Source organism: Oncorhynchus gorbuscha, linkage group LG21 (assembly GCF_021184085.1).
Source record: "Oncorhynchus gorbuscha isolate QuinsamMale2020 ecotype Even-year linkage group LG21, OgorEven_v1.0, whole genome shotgun sequence".
Classification (NCBI taxonomy): Eukaryota; Metazoa; Chordata; class Actinopteri; order Salmoniformes; family Salmonidae; genus Oncorhynchus; species Oncorhynchus gorbuscha.
In genome coordinates, this window is record NC_060193.1 from 24,284,401 (window position 1) to 24,301,422 (window position 17,022).

The window sequence follows — 17,022 nt, forward strand, 5'->3', positions numbered from 1 at the left end:
CCCCAAACAAGAGGAAAGAAAACACAGACCTCATCCAGAAGCAACCTCTATCCAGCAACAAAATCTAGACCCTTAATTAACTTGTAGGTGGTTTGATGCCTGGTCATTCTAATTGGGTTGAATGGTCAAATCTGATTTCCCTCGTGTGGTTTTTAGACTTAGTTGGCATATATTGTTGCTTGCTAGCTTGTTGACAGTTTAAACAAATGAGTTACCTACTACATGTTCTTATTAAACACATTAGTGAAAGCTAAACAGCTACCACTTGTTTTGAAAGTTGGATAATCTTATCCTTGGATCATCTTATCCTTAAAAGTGTTTGAACATTCAAAGCAACTGGGAAACTTCCATGGCAGACATTGTTGTCCCCTTAACTTGCCACATAACTTCAGAGAAGCACGAGCACCACCACCAATCAGCCTACACCACTGTGCACACACCCGTCATTACTATGACAACCAGCAAATGACTGCTGTCTGAACACACAAATCCGATTTGGTCACTTGTAACCTACTGTTTAGACAGTCAATGTTCCAAAATGGATTTTAAAAACAAAACTGATTTGAGCAGTGTGAAGGCCTGCAGTGTAAACAAGGCTTGAAAGGTATGGATAGATACAAAGTGAAGTAGGTTATAACTCCACCTTGCCTTCTGACAGGCCGAGTGGAATTATCGCCATATTGATTACACCTGTCCAATCCTCCCATATCTCTGCAATCGCCTAGAAAGTTGGGGCTAGGGGTTGTTTCTGGACAGGGATATATATTTACAAAACTAAAGGTGACAGAGATCAGATTTGCTTGTATAACTTCATCCCAGTGATCCTCTTTATAAGACAGTGATCAATATACATTACATACCCAAGAAGACCGTAAATTCACCCCAAGAATTAGCTTCTGCTTAATATTGAACACCTGACTATCCCTTTGTACACTGACTACCATATTATATAAATAAAATCAAACATACCACAAAATAGTGATTCGAAACATGAATGGAAACATGTCGACAGGAAACATCTCAAAACAGGGAAATACACACATGTAGGGTCACAAAATACATTTAGAAGCAGCATAATCTTGTGACAAGATGACCCAAGGTAAGTAACACCAACCTGTGTGCTTCTAAGGATACTGTCCAGACTCATCAAATGCAATGTGGAGTGCATTGTCTCATTCTAGTTGGCAAGTAAAACATGAACAAAGTTGAACAGTCCTCAGATAGTATATACATATATATTTTTTGAAATGGTACAATGTTAAGTCTACATTTTATCTGGGTCCTGGGAGAGCAAAGGATGGACCATGGTGGGTGGAAAACCGCTCACCTTTCAAACTCGTTGTTGTCCATCTGTTCAAAGGCAGTGGCAAAATCTAACACAGCTGGGTTTCCTGTACTGCAGATAAATACTGACTGCGCAGGTTTGAAGAGTTCAATTTACTCAATCAAACCACAAAACTCAAATTGAAAAAGGTAAGATTGGAAAACATCAATGCTTTTTTTGCAGTTATTCCAGAATGTTTCATACCGTTACATCTATACTGTATTTGCCGTGTGACAATACTTCCTTCTGTTTGTCTGAACAGCGTACAGTTGATAGAATAGCGTCTGTCGATAGTCCGGTCCAGAGCTCTCCACGTCAGCCACAAGTTAAATGACGTTATCAAAGAGCTGCATCGATCTCATGATGTTCTCATCCTGGTGGACAAACATACATTTTTAGAGATATGTCCCTACTTCACCGAACAACTCTTATGTGAATACCAGAGGTACTAAATACTGCATTGTGCAAAACATATGATGCGATTGCAGAAAAGAAGGCAGACATAACTCACATTTTGGCAGCAGTCAATAAACTCATCTATGGTTACAACTCCATCCTTGTTTTTATCCATCTTCTGTTGGTCAGGAAGGGCAGAGATGTTGAGAATGCAACGCAATATGATGTAACAGTATAGACAGAAATAAACTGAAAAGATGGTCAACTGTTCCTTTCATTCCACACAACAAATGTCACTGTACTTTGGGGTTATTTGTATCTAAATGTGACAAGCATTGGACTATGGGTCCATACAATAAATGCTGCTAATGGTGAATATAATATGCACATACAATAAATGCTGCTAATGGTGAATATAATATGCACATTTTGGCAACAATGTACGGAACTTACAAATAAAAAACATACCTGAAAAAATATCTCCACGTGTTGCCGAGGCGTATCGTCTTTGAGTAGGGGATATGTGCATTTCCCCATCATGTCATAGATGGCCTTCATGATGTCAAGCATTTCCTTTAAAACGGAGAGTTAATAAGATAACGGAAATGTTGACAAGTACTTTATGCAATAGCCGACTTTCAGGGTATCATACTATGAAACGTTGACAAAGTAGGCGATCGTTCTTTACATATCATTAGACTGGTTGTCCAGTATTCAACAGACGGCATGCTTTATATCTACATACAGTAGGTCATCTCTCATACAACACGTTACAATTATTAGAGCGGTATGGTTATCCCTTTTATTCGTATTTAAAGAAATCAATATATGATTCACTCTGTTCAATCATCTAACCATATCAACATCATCGTTGACAGCAAGTTGAGACATTAATGGTAAGTACCTCCTTAGTAATATAGCCATCCTTATTAATATCATACAGATTAAAGGCCCAGTTGAGCTTCTCCTGGACTGAGCCTCGGAGCAGGATAGAGAGGCCCATGACAAAGTCCTGCAGTAGAAACACAACCCATTAGACCTTTGCACTTATACAAACGCAATACAATTGTACCAAGAATATCTCAAACATCAGCTAAACCTGAATGGATTGATATGATACTGGTACATCCAACATACGCAAAAGTATATTCATGTAGAAAGAATGAACTTGAATTGAACTTTGGTAGAGCATGGCGCTTGTAACGCCAGGGTAGTGGGTTCGATCCCCGGGACCACCCATACATAGAATGTATGCACACATGACTGTAAGTCGCTTTGGATAAAAGCGTCTGCTAAATGGCATATATTATTATTATATTATAACTTAGTTTGATTACCATATCTAGTCTAAAAAGACATCATTCATTCATTGGTATCATTCTTCCCAACAATATTCTTCCCAAAAAGCAACAATTGAACAAAGAGAACATTATATCCTTGATGTGCTGAAACTTAAATATAAAAGAATGCATATGATTTGATTTGTAGAGGGTTTTTTTAGGATCCCAATGAAATAGGCTTGAGGTTTATCCAGTACTATGGGACAGAAGGTACCAGTGTTTATTAACACCAGATAACTACGGTGTAGAGCAATGACAACATGTCTGTTGTAATACGTAAGCCTATACTCTTCCTTAATGTTAATTATATGTATGCTGAGGGGGATTACCATATATATATATATATATATATATATATATATATATATATATATATACAGTTGAAGTCAGAAGTTTACATACACCTTAGCCAAATACATTTAAACTCAAGTTTTTCACAATTCCTGACATTTAATCCTAGTAAAAATTTCCTGTCTTAGGTCAGTTAGGATCACCACTGATGCTGCCACCCCTATGCTTCACAGTTGGGATGGTGTTCTTCGGCTTGCAAGCCTCCCCCTTTTTCCTCCAAACATAACGATGGTCATTATGGCCAAACAGTTCTATTTTTGTTTCATCAGACCAGAGGGCATTTCTCCAAAAAGTACGATCTTTGTCCCCATGTGCAGTTGCAAACCGTAGTCTGCCTTTTTAATGGTGGTTTTGGAGCGTTGGCTTCTTCCTTGTTGAGCGGCCTTTCAAGTTATGTCGATATAGGACTTGTTTTACTGTGTATATAGATACTTTTGTACCTGTGTGTACCTGTTTCTTCCATCAACGTTTGTTCTGGGATTGATTTGCACTTTTCGCACCAAAGTATGTTCAACTCTAGGAGACAGAACATGTCTCCTTCCTGAGCGGTATGATGGCTACGTGGTCCCATGGTGTTTATACTTGCATACTATTGTGTGTACAGATGAACATGGTACCTTCAGGCGTTTGGAAATTGCTCCCAAGGAGGAACCAGACTTGTGGAGGTCTACAATTTTTTTTCTGGGTCTTTTTCTGAGGCCTTGAAATACATCCACAGGTACACCTCCAATTGACTCAAATTATGTAAATGATCCTATCAGAAGCTTCTAAAGCCATGACATAATTTTCTGGAATTTTCCAAGCTGTTTAAAGGCACTGTCAACTCAGTGTATGTAAACTTCTGACCCACTGGAATTGTGATACAGTGAATTATAATTGGAATAATCTGTCTGTAAACAATTGTTGAGGACTGAGAAGACCAACTTGAGTATCTCATCAGAGACTGATATACTGTATATAAGGAATCTCCACAACTGTATATTCTATATGAAAACCTGTAATGTAAAAAAAAATTGAGATATATAAATGGAACATTCCTGGGTTAAATATAAACTAAAAAAAGGTATGAACTAGTGTCTGTCAATCCTTTTCCTGGAGACCTGCAGGCTCTTGTTCTTGCCCAGCATTAACACACATGCATCAACTTGGACACTATAGAACCAAATCTCTAATGTAAAATGTATCAACGCCATTATACTTTAGAGAGTGACGTCAGTCAGTGATGAATTGTCAAGGACACATTAGCTCACCTCAAAACTCACAGATCCATCTTTATCCGTGTCAAACGCGTTGAACAGAAAATGTGCATATGTCGAAGCGTCTGAAACGAGAGACACAGTCTCGGTCAAACATTGTAATGACAAGTCACAACCTTAATTGACATGGACAATACATGCTGACAGGCGGTTCCAACTAGACATTTTCAACTGTGGTGTTTTTTTCTCCTTTGGTCAACATAAAAGCCATCATAAGTTTGTTTCCCAAAGCAGAGTAAGAATAAGAGATTTTAGAGTTGTTTTAATTTGATAGTTTTCCCAGTAGCAGGCCTTTAAGCAAGATGTGTTATCGCTCCCTTTCAAAGTTACATCTTTACACGTTTTAGTTGCAACTCTCTGGCAATCCTAAAATAGTTTCAAGCAGCATAACAGAACTAAGCGTCTGTGTGTGTGCCTGCGTGAGCTCTCAAACCTTGGCCTGTTTGCGGCTGACTGACAGAGTGTGTGTTTGCTGTAAAGATGAGAGATAAAAATAAAAATGGCCTGAGTTTCTTTTGTTGAGCTGTATGGGCTAATGCAGATGACATTCCATCAAACGCAAGGAACCCAGGGGGACTAGCAGGAAAGACTGCCCCAGTCAGTGTAACAAATAAACGGAGCACAAAAGAACAAGCGATATAACGACATTACAATGTAACATTGCTTCTTAAAAGGAAATCCATCATTGTACAGTGGACAATAAGACACATACTGCAGATCTATTACCTACAGTATGAAGACAATATTGCTTCATGTGCTGGTCGAGGAGAACATATCTGTGTGACTTTGGCTGCAATCCAGCACTTTCATATACAAACAGTTTATATAGAAAAGTTCTATTTTTTATAGGTTTTTAACGTACTATAGGCTCCTGTACTTTATCATTGGGAAAGAAATGAAGATGTGTGTTTTGCAGAGGTAGACAGGTCTTCCCATATCCCTGGCGTTTGTCTCTCTTGCTGTAATGCTAGAGACCTCCAGAGCCATATATTTTGAGCTATATTTAGCCAAGGACACATCATATAAAAGTGATTTGGGGGACACATCCGCCAGTGTCTTATAAACATGTTTTATTTATATTTGGGTGAGATATAGTGCCTTAAAAAAAACATGTGTGAATTAGAAAATGGGAGAACTTCGAAGTAGAAGAACATGACTTTACCTTTGGGCTTTGTGAGCTGAAATAACTGAATATCGATGTGCCACAGAAGGTTCAGGTGCTCAGGTGCTTATTTCCAAGAACCCAAACCCCGGTCTTTCCAGTCATACCAATTCCACCGTGTAATCAAAAGAAAAAGCACACCTTTGGCCAAACACATTTTTCCCATCCAAATGAACAATTCTCACCAGATGTGTCAACATACCTCCCTGTGGAAAGAACTGGGAGTAGATGTCTTTGAAGGTGTCTTCGTTGACCACACCACTAGGGCACTCCTGCAAGGAAAAGAGAATATCATTCCATTTGATTCAGAGCATTCTTAATTTGCCTCTGACATGGCCAACCCCATGCTGCAAGACATGAAAAAAGCTATATTTTGTACTGCTTAAAAAAAGACCGCCGTAGCCTTTCAAGTTTTAAAGTTTATTTGTTACGTGTAAAATAGTACAATTAAATTCTTACATTGCAGTGATAAAATATAATAAAACGTTTAAGACTAAAAAAACTGCAAAAAGTATATACAGATCAGTGCCAGTGCCATTCAATGTGCAGGGGTACTGGAGTGGTTTAGTTGGGTTAATACATAAAAAGTGACTGGTAGTAGGATATATATGTAAAGAGCAGCATACCACCCTGCATCCCACTGTTGGCTTGCTTCTGAAGCGAAGCAGGGTTGGTCACTGGATGGGAGACCAGATGCTGCAGGAAGTGGTGTTCGAGGGCCAGTAGGAGGCACCATTTCCCAAATCACCAGGGCAGCGATTGGGGACATTGCCCTGTGTAGGGTGCCGTCTTTTGAGTGGAACATTATACGGCTGTCCTGACTCTCTGTGGTCACTTAAAATCCTATGGCACTTAATGTAAGAGTAGGGGGTGTTAACCCCCTGTGTCCTGGCTAAATTCTCAATCTGGCCCTAACACTTGTCACCTAATCATCCCCAGTTTACAATTGGCTCATTCATCCCTATAACTATTCCCCAGGTCGTTGCTGTAAATGAGAATGTGTTCCAGTCAATTCACCTGGTAACAAAAAGGGGCTGAAAGGTGACTGGTAGTAGGATTATATACATACTAATGGTAAAATATACACATGTGAACAGGAGTAAGTGTGACCAGTACCATGATAAATGTTAATAGAAATCAATGGACAGTGGTGTAATAAATATAATCAATGATAATTGTAGTAGGAGGGTGGTGTTCAATCCCTGGGTTAATACAGGGCTTGTAGGGTGACAATGTTGGCGATGCATTTCCCGATGAAGCCCAAGACGGAGGTGGTTAGCTAGTCGATACTATCTCTGGAGTCCCGAATCATATTCCAGTCAGCGCTAGCAAAGCAGTCCTGCAAGATAGCCTCTGACTCGGAAGGACGATTTCTCTACAGAGCAAGTCGCGGGTACTTCCTGGAAACAGGAGCATAGACACATGATCTGATTTGCCAAAGGGGGGGCCTTGAATGTTTAGTTGTGGGTTGAGTAACAGTGGTCTTTATCCTAGTGGCGAAGGAGACGTGTTGATAAAAGTTGGGCCTCACGTGTCTTACTGACGCAGAAATAACTCAGTAAAATGTTTGAAATTGTTGCACGTTGTTTATATTTTTGATTAGTATACTTGTAGTGTGGTTTTCTTGATTTACTGATAATAGGACTCAGTGCTAAAGGCGTCACTACAGACCCTGGTTCGATTCCAGGCTGTATCACAACTGGCCGTGATTGGGAGTCCCATAGGGCGGCGCACAATTGGCCAGTCAAAACAGTGCGATGGGTACAATTAATCCATGAAACAGTAAGAGGAGTTCATGAGTGGAACCCATTAGGAAATGTGTTTCAGGCAAATACACTGGCATTCAGTGGGGAGCGGTCTTCACTTAACAGCACAGAACTACAGTATATCAGATGCATTAGGCTGGCCATTATCAACCAAAAGAGTGTTGAGAAAAGTGTGTACAGTTCACAATCACTAAAAGGAAATAGGGATATGAAAGGGTTTGTGGTGAATGGTGATGTCCTTTTTGAGAAGAAAATAGGGTTTGTGGGGCCTCTTATCAAATGTGCAGAGGGCGTCTTCCTCAAGTCCAGAGCTATACATGTGCCCTTGTCAGCGCAATGGAAATCTGTAAAATTATATTATCACAAAGGCCTAACCTCTGGAGCTATTGTCAATGCAATCTAGCTTTTGTTTCTTACAAGCTAGAAAAACCGTGCTCAATTTCTGTTTAGATATCCACCAAGGACACCTTTTAAAAAGAGATCAATGCTTGACATGAATAACTGTTTCCTTTCATTCTTGTCTGTAAACAATGAGCAGCAGCATACAATTCAACTTTTATCTCGTCTCTGTACAACAGGACAGAACTAGAATATCAATATTTTATTTACACATACAAAATATCATTCTGATAATGTAAATAATATTGCTTGTGTCTCATTTCGTAATCTAAAGGACATGAATGGATTCCCAGGTCAAGATGCCATACGCCTTTAACCCCTAGAGTTGACGTCGGCACCCTCGCAGAAATTACATAAAAAAAGCGCCCGAACGATGATGAAGACGATGGTGTTCAACGATCCCCACAAGCGTTACAGGACTCGTCTGAAGTCGGTCCCACCAATCTGCCAACTTTTGAATGTATAGCATCCGAACAGCTCGGGTTACACACTAATGACGCCTCTACGGAAAGATGACTCACGAACACGTAGAGTTGAAGTCGGAAGTTTACATACACCTTAGCCAAATACATTTAAACTAATTTAAAGTAGATGGCCAAACTGACTTGCCAAAACTATAGTTTGTTAACAAGAAATTTGTGTAGTGGTTGAAAAATGAGTTTTAATGACTCCAACCTAAGTGTATGTAAATGTCTGACTACAACTGTACATGTTGATTGTTTTACAAGACTAGTCCGAAGGTAGCTAGTTGAAGTCAGACATTTACACCAGTTAAACAAGTGAATGGAAGTAGTTTAGTGCCTAAAAAAGGGGTTATATACAGTATGTGTAAATAAATATATTCATAAGTTCCTGATCCTTTTTGTGTGTGTGAATACATATATATATATCTCAGCAAAAAAAAATGAAATGTCCTCTCACTGTCAACTGTGTTTATTTTCAGCAAACTTAACATGTGTAAATATTTGTAAGAGCACAAGATTCAACAACAGGCATAATCTGAACAAGTTCCACAGACATGTGACTAACAGAAATGGAATATGGGGGGGGGGTTCAAATCAAAAGTAACAGTCAGTATCTGGTGTGGCCACCAACTGCATTAAGTACTGCAGTGCATTTCCTCCTCACGGACTGCACCAGATTTGCCAATTCCTGCTGTGAGATGTTACCCCACTCTTCCACCAAGGCACCTGCAAGTTCCCGGACATTTCTGGGGGGAATGGCCCTAGCCCTCACCCTCCGATCCAACAGGTCCTAGACATGCTCAATGGGATTGAGATCCGGGCTCTTCGCTGGCAGAACACTGACATTCCTTGCAGGGAAGCACGCAAAGAACGAGTAGTATGGCTGGTGGCATTGCCATGCTGGAGGGTCATGTCAGGGTGAGCCTGCAGGAAGGGTACCACATGAGGAGGGAGAATGTCTTCCCTGTAAAGCACAGTATTGAGATTGCCTGCAATGACAACAAGCTCAGTCCGATCATGCTGTGACACACTGTCCCAGACCATGACGGACCCTCCACCTCCAAATCGATCCCGCTCCAAAGTACAGGCCTATGTGTAACGCGAATCCGACCATCACCCCTGGTGAGACAAAACCGCGACTCGTCAGTTAAGAGCACGTTTTGCCAGTCCTGTCTGGTCCAGCGACGGTGGGTTTGTGCCCATAGGCAACATTGTTGCCGATGATGTCTGGTGAGGACCTGCCTTACAACAGGCCTACAACACTCAGTCCAGCCTCTCTCAGCCTATTGTGGAATGTCTGAGCACTGATGGAAGGATTGTGCATTCCTGGTGTAACTCCTGTACCTGTCCCGCAGGTGTGATGTAGCGATCCTGTGCAGGTGTTGTTACAAATCAAATCAAATGTATTTGTCACATACACATGGTAAGCAGATGTTAATGCGAGTGTAGCGAAATGCTTGTGCTTCTAGTTCCAACAATGCAGTAATAACCAACAAGTAATCTAACCTAACAATTCCAAAACTACTACCTTATACACACAAGTGTAAAGGGATAAATAATATGTACATAAAGATATGAATGAGTGATGGTACAGAACGGCATAGGCAAGATGCAGTAGATGGTTTCGAGTACAGTATATATATATGAGATGAGTAATGTAGGGTATGTAATCAAGTGGCATAGTTTAAAGTGGCTAGTGATACATGTATTATATAAAGATGCAGTAGATGATATAGAGTACAGTGTATACATATACATATGAGATGAGTAATGTAGGGTATGTAAACATTATATTAAGTAGCATTATTTAAAGTGGCTATTGATATATTTTACATCAATTTCCATCAATTCCCATTATTAAAGTGGCTGGAGTTGAGTCAGTGTGTCGGCAGCAGCCACTCAATGTTAGTGGTGGCTGTTTAACAGTCTGATGGCTTTGAGATAGAAGCTGTTTTTCAGTCTCTTGGTCCCTGCTTTGATGCACCTGTACTGACCTCACCTTCTGGATGATAGCGGGGAGAACAGGCAGTGGCTCGGGTGGTTGTTGTCCTTCATGATCTTTATGGCTTTCCTGTGACATCGGGTGGTGTAGGTGTCCTGGGGGGCAGGTAGTTTGCCCCCGGTGATGCGTTGTGCAGACCTCACTACCCTCTGGAGATCCTTACGACTGTGGGGGGAGCAGTTGCCGTACCAGGCCGTGATACAGCCCGACAGGATGCTCTCGATTGTGCATCTGTAGAAGTTTGTGAGGGCTTTTGGTGACAAGCCGAATTTCTTCAGCCTGCTGAGGTTGAAGAGGCGCTGCTGGGCCTTCTTCACGGCTCTGTCTGTGTGGGTGGACCAATTCAGTTTGTCCATGATGTGTACGCCGAGGAACTTAAAACTTACTACCCTCACCACTACTGTCCCATCAATGTGGATAGGGGGGTGCTCCCTCGGCTGTTTCCTGAAGTCCACAATCATTTATTTATCATTTATTTTCCTGACACCACACTCCGAGGTCCCTCACCTCCTCCCTGTAGGCCGTCTCGTCATCGTTTGTAATCAAGCCTACCACTGTAGGCCGCAAACTTGATGATTGAGTTGGAGGTGTGCATGGCCACGCAGTTGTGGGTGAACAGGGAGTACAGGAGAGGGCTCAGAACACACCCTTGTGGGGCCCCCGTGTTGAGGATCAGCAGGGTGGAGATGTTGTTACCTACCCTCTGCCACTGCGAGGACGATCAGCTGTCCATCCTGTCTCCCTGTAGCGCTGTCTTGGGTCTCTCACAGTACAGACATTGCAATTTATTGCCCGGACCCCATCTGCATTCCTCATTCCTCCTTGCATCATGCCTAAGGCACGTTCACGCAGATGAGCAGGGACACTGGGCATCTTTCTTTTGGTGTTTTTTAGAGTCAGTACAAAGGCCTCTTTAGTGTCCTAAGTTTTCATAACTGTGACCTTAATTGCCTACCGTTTGTAAACTGTTAGTGTCTTAACGACCGTTCCACAGGTGCATGTTCATGAGTTGTTTATGGTTCATTGAACAAGCATGGGAAACCTTGTTTAAACCCTTTACAATGAAGATCTGTGAAGTTATTTGGATTTTTATGAATTATCTTTGAAAGACAGGGTCCTGAAAAAGGGACGTTTCTTTTTTTGCTGAGTTTATTAATCTCAGATATAGGATAGACTACGCTTTGGCGGTATACCGTATATACCCTAGGTATTTGGTATTTGGAAAAAGCCACAGGAAGGTTTTTCAATACTGTCAAAACTGTTAACTTGAAAATGTGAATATTTGTAGCTACTTTTTATGTAAATACCTGCAGTCAACTTGAGCCATACGTAAGAAGCTAAAGAACATTGCATTCTTCATTTCACCTGTCACATTATTATGTAGCTTACGGTAGTCCAGTCACGTGATGTTTGTTTACAAGCACACAGCGACACCGGAGCCTTGTGACTCACTCACCGTCATGCAGCATACACCAGGTGATCGAATTACACTATGGAATTCACAACTAAATGTTTGCCAGCTAAATATCTTAGAACTATTAAGTGAAGTGTCTAAAATGTGCTAAATACTTTGCTAATTTAGTAGCTAGTTAGCTATCTAGTTAAGTGGTGGGCTTCTTCCAAAATCAAGCATTTGCTTAGTAACAGCATAGAATCCCATCCTGGATCAAGACCCTTGCAGGCTAATATTTGTTTTGAGCATGAAACTAACTGTGTCGCGTTTTTAAGTTACTTCATTGATTAGGTCAGAAACTGTACAAATTGTTCTCAATGTGCTCCTTAGCATTGAGTTAGCATTCTCTATGACGATTCCCTAGTACTTGTTAGTATTTTGTTAGCATTCTGGAAAGTAATGTTTTTTGGGCTTTGAATATTAGTACTTAACTGCAGGTATTTATTTAAACTTGTGCACTCGGTAATATATAAAATAGATCGCGTTCATCGTTTCTCCCGTTTAGATTTTTCATTCTGAAACTTTTTCAATATGAAGCTTACTGGTACTCGCCACCTCTCATTTCCCAAAACAGCGGTTTAAGCCAGTCGGGTGTGTTTGTTTACAAAGAAGTACAACAAGCAAAATGGGAGCTTCATAAAATGAGTCACTCCTGCAGCGCAACTTAAGTGAGGTGATCAAGTTACACTTGTATGAAATTCATTACTAATTATTAAGTTAACTATCTAAGATGTGCCAAGCTGAGTTGTTAATGATATCTAAACTCGCAAGATCAAGCTTCTTAGTAATATCTACAGAGACAATCCCCTCCTGAATTAAGACACATATTCTGCTTTTACAAAATGTTATGCTGTTTTCAAACACAATAACTTGCTCGTTAAAGCTCTTAGAATTGATTTGTTTGGAAATCCACAGTGTTATTTTATCGTTATGAATACTGAGGTAGCACCGGTCATTGCTACGGTGGCAATGTGGTGCAATACCCCCAAAACAATAAGAAATTGGATAGAAATAAAATGAACTTGACAAACTAAATGAACGTGTCATAAACTGAATGAACTTGATGCGAACACAACTAAGTTGGCACAAACAAAATATAAATTGGCCACAAACGGTCACTTACAACATTTATAGAACTCACCCATGCATGCAAAACTGTATCAAATCTGAGGGAGACAGCGAAGGTTGGTAATTGTGTGGGCCACAGCTGCTGTATTGATGTTTGTGGGTGAGGGCCAACTACATAAACAAGGCTGGTAGGTGGCACCCTCAGACTTTAAGGGCTGCCTCGACTTGTCGAGAGGCAAATCACATCAACACCAGCAGGCATTCGATCAGCTGTGTGGCACATGCAAATGCAAAACCAAACCTTGCCACACATTAGATAAATTGTACAAGAGATTGTACAAGAGAGTAAGTACTAGAGAGCTGTGTACCTAAACAAAAAGGTTTCTGCTCTACAGACAAAGTTTGACGTAGACAATATTTATTTGAGCCTTTGTTGTTCTACAAAGCTACAGTACTGCTAATTAAAATGATGTTTTGTGTTCTTGTCAACCCCCCCCACCTCTTGTTCATGCTGCATGAGGGCATATCGAGTAATTACACTCAGAAGGGTTACAGTACACTTCCCTTAGCTCACCTCTGTTGTCTGCTGGTCAAAATAGAGTGGAAATACAGTTTGTTCACACTATCCTCAAAAACCCAGGGACTGTTGGGACATTAGATGTCAAAACTAATTGGACTTAGTGACTAAATGTGAAAGTAATGAAGAATTTGTTCCAAACCAAAAAATGTTCTACCTCTGCCCTTTATAAAGTGCAGTAACTCGACCGAGCACATTTGAGGAGACCATATAGATGAAAGCATATATGCGATTCAATAACATTGCTTAATGTATGCAGTCAATCCAACGTGATGACGGCAAGTCAACAAGGGCAGGGAGAATGTAGGAAGTTTTCGGTTTGGAATCCAGCCAATTGACCCAAATTTAAGCACCTGAACAATAGCATCTTTACTTCAGATCACACAACATGCCACACTTTGCTGCATGTGTTGCTTTTCATGGCGAACATACATCTAAAATGGTTAAGAGATACATTTAGAGGAGAGGGTTTGGATAAAGGCCGCGAAGACAGGTCAAGTGGGCAAGCCTGCTGAAAGAGACAACTAAAATATTTTCTATCGACTCCATCAAAAAGCTAGGCTCAAGAACCTGCAAGAAACTGCCAACTTCACTTTTGTCTCTTCGTCCATCTAAGTTTTTATTTCAAATCTATAAAGATCAGCGTTTTGAAACGGAGTAGGAGGGACATATCCACTGGGGAAATCTCATGGGGACACTTGTATTTCAAACTTTGATTCTCAGAGGTGTGCTACACTGTGTCCCTTGTTGCTTCTTATTTGTTGTTTAATAAACCCATTTTAATATCCTGTCAGGAGTAGCTTAGGTCAAGAAGTCCCTGAACTGAAAAGAAGGCAAAGAAACAAAGTTTGAACTAAGTAGGTCACAGGTTTTTATTTTGGCTGTTTCGTGACATGATTCGGTGAAAAGTGAAGTGTAAGGGAGCTGTGAAGGGTGTTGTGGGGTTAATCTCTGACCTCTCTGTGGATTGTCTTACTTGTGATAGAGAGTACTAGGTAAACACTGATTATACTATCTACGTAAACATGATCTATTCCTGGCTTCGAAAGTACTGTGGTGGGAAATTCTTGGTCACACTTTGAGGCTGTCACTGTAATAAATACAGCATATTTTACAAATGCATAATCATGGATATTACGGTAATTCTAATGTACCTCAGATATTTGGTCATTTGAAAATGGCATTCAATGAAAGAGCAATTTCAATGAGGATTTTGCATAGTCATGATACTGTACCACAGGTCATCTGAGGCCATGGTCATTATTGTGGACACAGCACAGTGATTACAAACATGTTTCTATCAAATGCAAAACCAAACCTTCCCTCACATTATATCATTTTGGTTACCACACATTTCGAGAGATACAACGGAGAGAGTACTAGAGAGCTGAATCAACTTCAAACCTATTCCTTTTATACCTAAACAAATCAAGGTTTCTGCTGTACAGACACAAAGTTCGACATAGACCATTATTCTTTAAAGCCTTTGTTGTTCTGCAAAGCGACTGCTAATTAAAACTTTTGTGTTCTTGTCAACCCCCCCCACTTTTTGTTCACGCTGCATGAGGCTATAGAGGAGTTACACTGAGAATGGTTACAGCACGTCGGGATATTATACCGCTTCCCTTATTTCACCTCTATTGTCTGCTAGTCAAAATACTGTATGTTTGTGAGTCTTGCAGAGTGGAAATGCAGTGTGTTCACGCCATCCTCGAAACCCCAGGGACTGTTGGGAGATTACAGATGTCAACGCTAATAGTTCATAGCGACTAAATGTGAAAGTAATGAAGAATGGCTGGGCTCCAAACCAAATAAGGTCCTCCTCCTTTCTATCATACAATGCAAAAATCCCCAGTTGCCCATTATTTTGGATACCACGGCTAGAAGAGATCTCGCTGACCTTGAAAGAGGGGCCTCAAAGGAGCATAGGGAGTTTAAAGAGTGTGTGTGTCTCAGTCACCAGATCTCAACCCAATTGAACTATCAACACACACCTCGCCATAATAAAAACTGAAAGCACGAACCACCGCATTTAACCATGGAAAGGTGACTGGGAATATGGCCGAATACAAACAGTGTAGTTATTCTCTCCGCAAGGCAATCAAACAAGTGAAATGTCAGTATAGAGAAAAAGTGTAGTCGCAATTCAACGGCTCAGACACGAGGTGTATGTAGGCGTACACATCACGGACAAACTGAAATGGTCCACCCACACAGACAGTGTGGTGAAGAAGGTGCAACACTGCATTTCCACTCTGCAAGACTTCATACAATGCATTCGGAAAGTATTCAGACCCCTAGACTTTTTCCACATTTTGTTACGATAGCCTTATTCTTAAATGGATGAAATAAAATATCCTCAACCTACAAACAATACCCCACAATGACAAGTTTTTAGAAATGTTTGCGCACTTGTTAAAAATAAAACATAGATACCTTATTTACATAAGTATTCAGACCATTTGCTATGAGACTCGAAATTGAGCTCAGGTGCATTCTGTCTCCAGGATGCACACCTCATGAGGCTGAAGAAATGTGGCTTGTCACCGAAAACCCTCACAAACCTTTACAGATGCACAATTGAGAGCATCCTGTCGGGCTGTATCACCACCTGGTACGGCAACTGAATCGCTCACAACCGCAAGGCTCTCCAGAGGGTGGTGCGGTCTGCACAGCGTATCACCGGGGCAAACTACCTGCCTTCCAGGACACCTACAGCACCCAATGTCACAGGAAGGCCAAAAAGATCATCAAGGACAACAACCATCCGAGCCACTGCCTGTTCACTCCGCTACCATCCAGAAGGTGAGGTCAGTACAGGTGCATCAGAGCTGGGACCCAGATAATAATGTTTACATATCTTGCATTACTCATCTCATATGTATATACTGTATTTTATACGATCTATTTAATTTTGCCAATGTCATTGCCATTTTGCTGTTGCTGTCATTGCTCATCCATATATTTATATGTATATATTCTTATTCCATTCCTTTACTTAGATGTGTGTGTATTAGGTAGTTGTTGTGTTAGATTACATGTTAGATATTTCAGCACTGTTGGAACTAGAAGCACAAGCATTTTGCTACACTTGCAATAACTTCTGCTAACCACGTGTATGTGACCAATAAAATGTTATTTGAGTAGGGAGAATCTTGAGCGGCGCCGAAACAACGTTTTCAACCACCATCAACAAAACATGGAATTCCTTGTGGAAGAATGGTGTCACATCTAGAGTTCCAGACAGTTGTAGAAGCTATGCCAAGGCGCGTTCTGGCAGCTCATGGTGACCCAACGCCCCATTTAGACACTTTATGTTGGTGTTTTCTTTATTTTGGCAGTTACCAGTACATAGTCAGCAGCATTCACATACACATCTTGAACGGGCCCGTGGTGACTCAATATATCTGTATTCATTTGATAAGCTTGTGAGATGAACTCATCCATGACAACAAAATCATAAC

At 40.7% G+C, this 17,022-nt stretch overlaps 1 protein-coding gene across 4 annotated transcripts in view; it reads right to left on the reverse strand.

Annotated features, from left to right (window-relative positions):
* Window positions 1-813: 813 nt before the first annotated feature.
* Window positions 814-17,022, reverse strand: part of kcnip4a (potassium voltage-gated channel interacting protein 4a) — a 270,469-nt gene continuing 254,260 nt past the window's right edge. For all 4 annotated transcript variants that reach the window (XM_046319225.1, XM_046319224.1, XM_046319226.1 and 1 more), the window contains exons 3-8: window positions 6,032-6,101; window positions 4,662-4,732; window positions 2,625-2,732; window positions 2,189-2,293; window positions 1,836-1,898; window positions 814-1,698 (exon numbers count right to left, since the gene is read on the reverse strand). In XM_046319225.1, coding sequence (XP_046175181.1) covers window positions 1,651-1,698; window positions 1,836-1,898; window positions 2,189-2,293; window positions 2,625-2,732; window positions 4,662-4,732; window positions 6,032-6,101 — 465 coding nt within the window. In that variant the 3' untranslated portion in view covers window positions 814-1,650. The remainder of the gene's footprint in view (window positions 1,699-1,835; window positions 1,899-2,188; window positions 2,294-2,624; window positions 2,733-4,661; window positions 4,733-6,031; window positions 6,102-17,022) is intronic.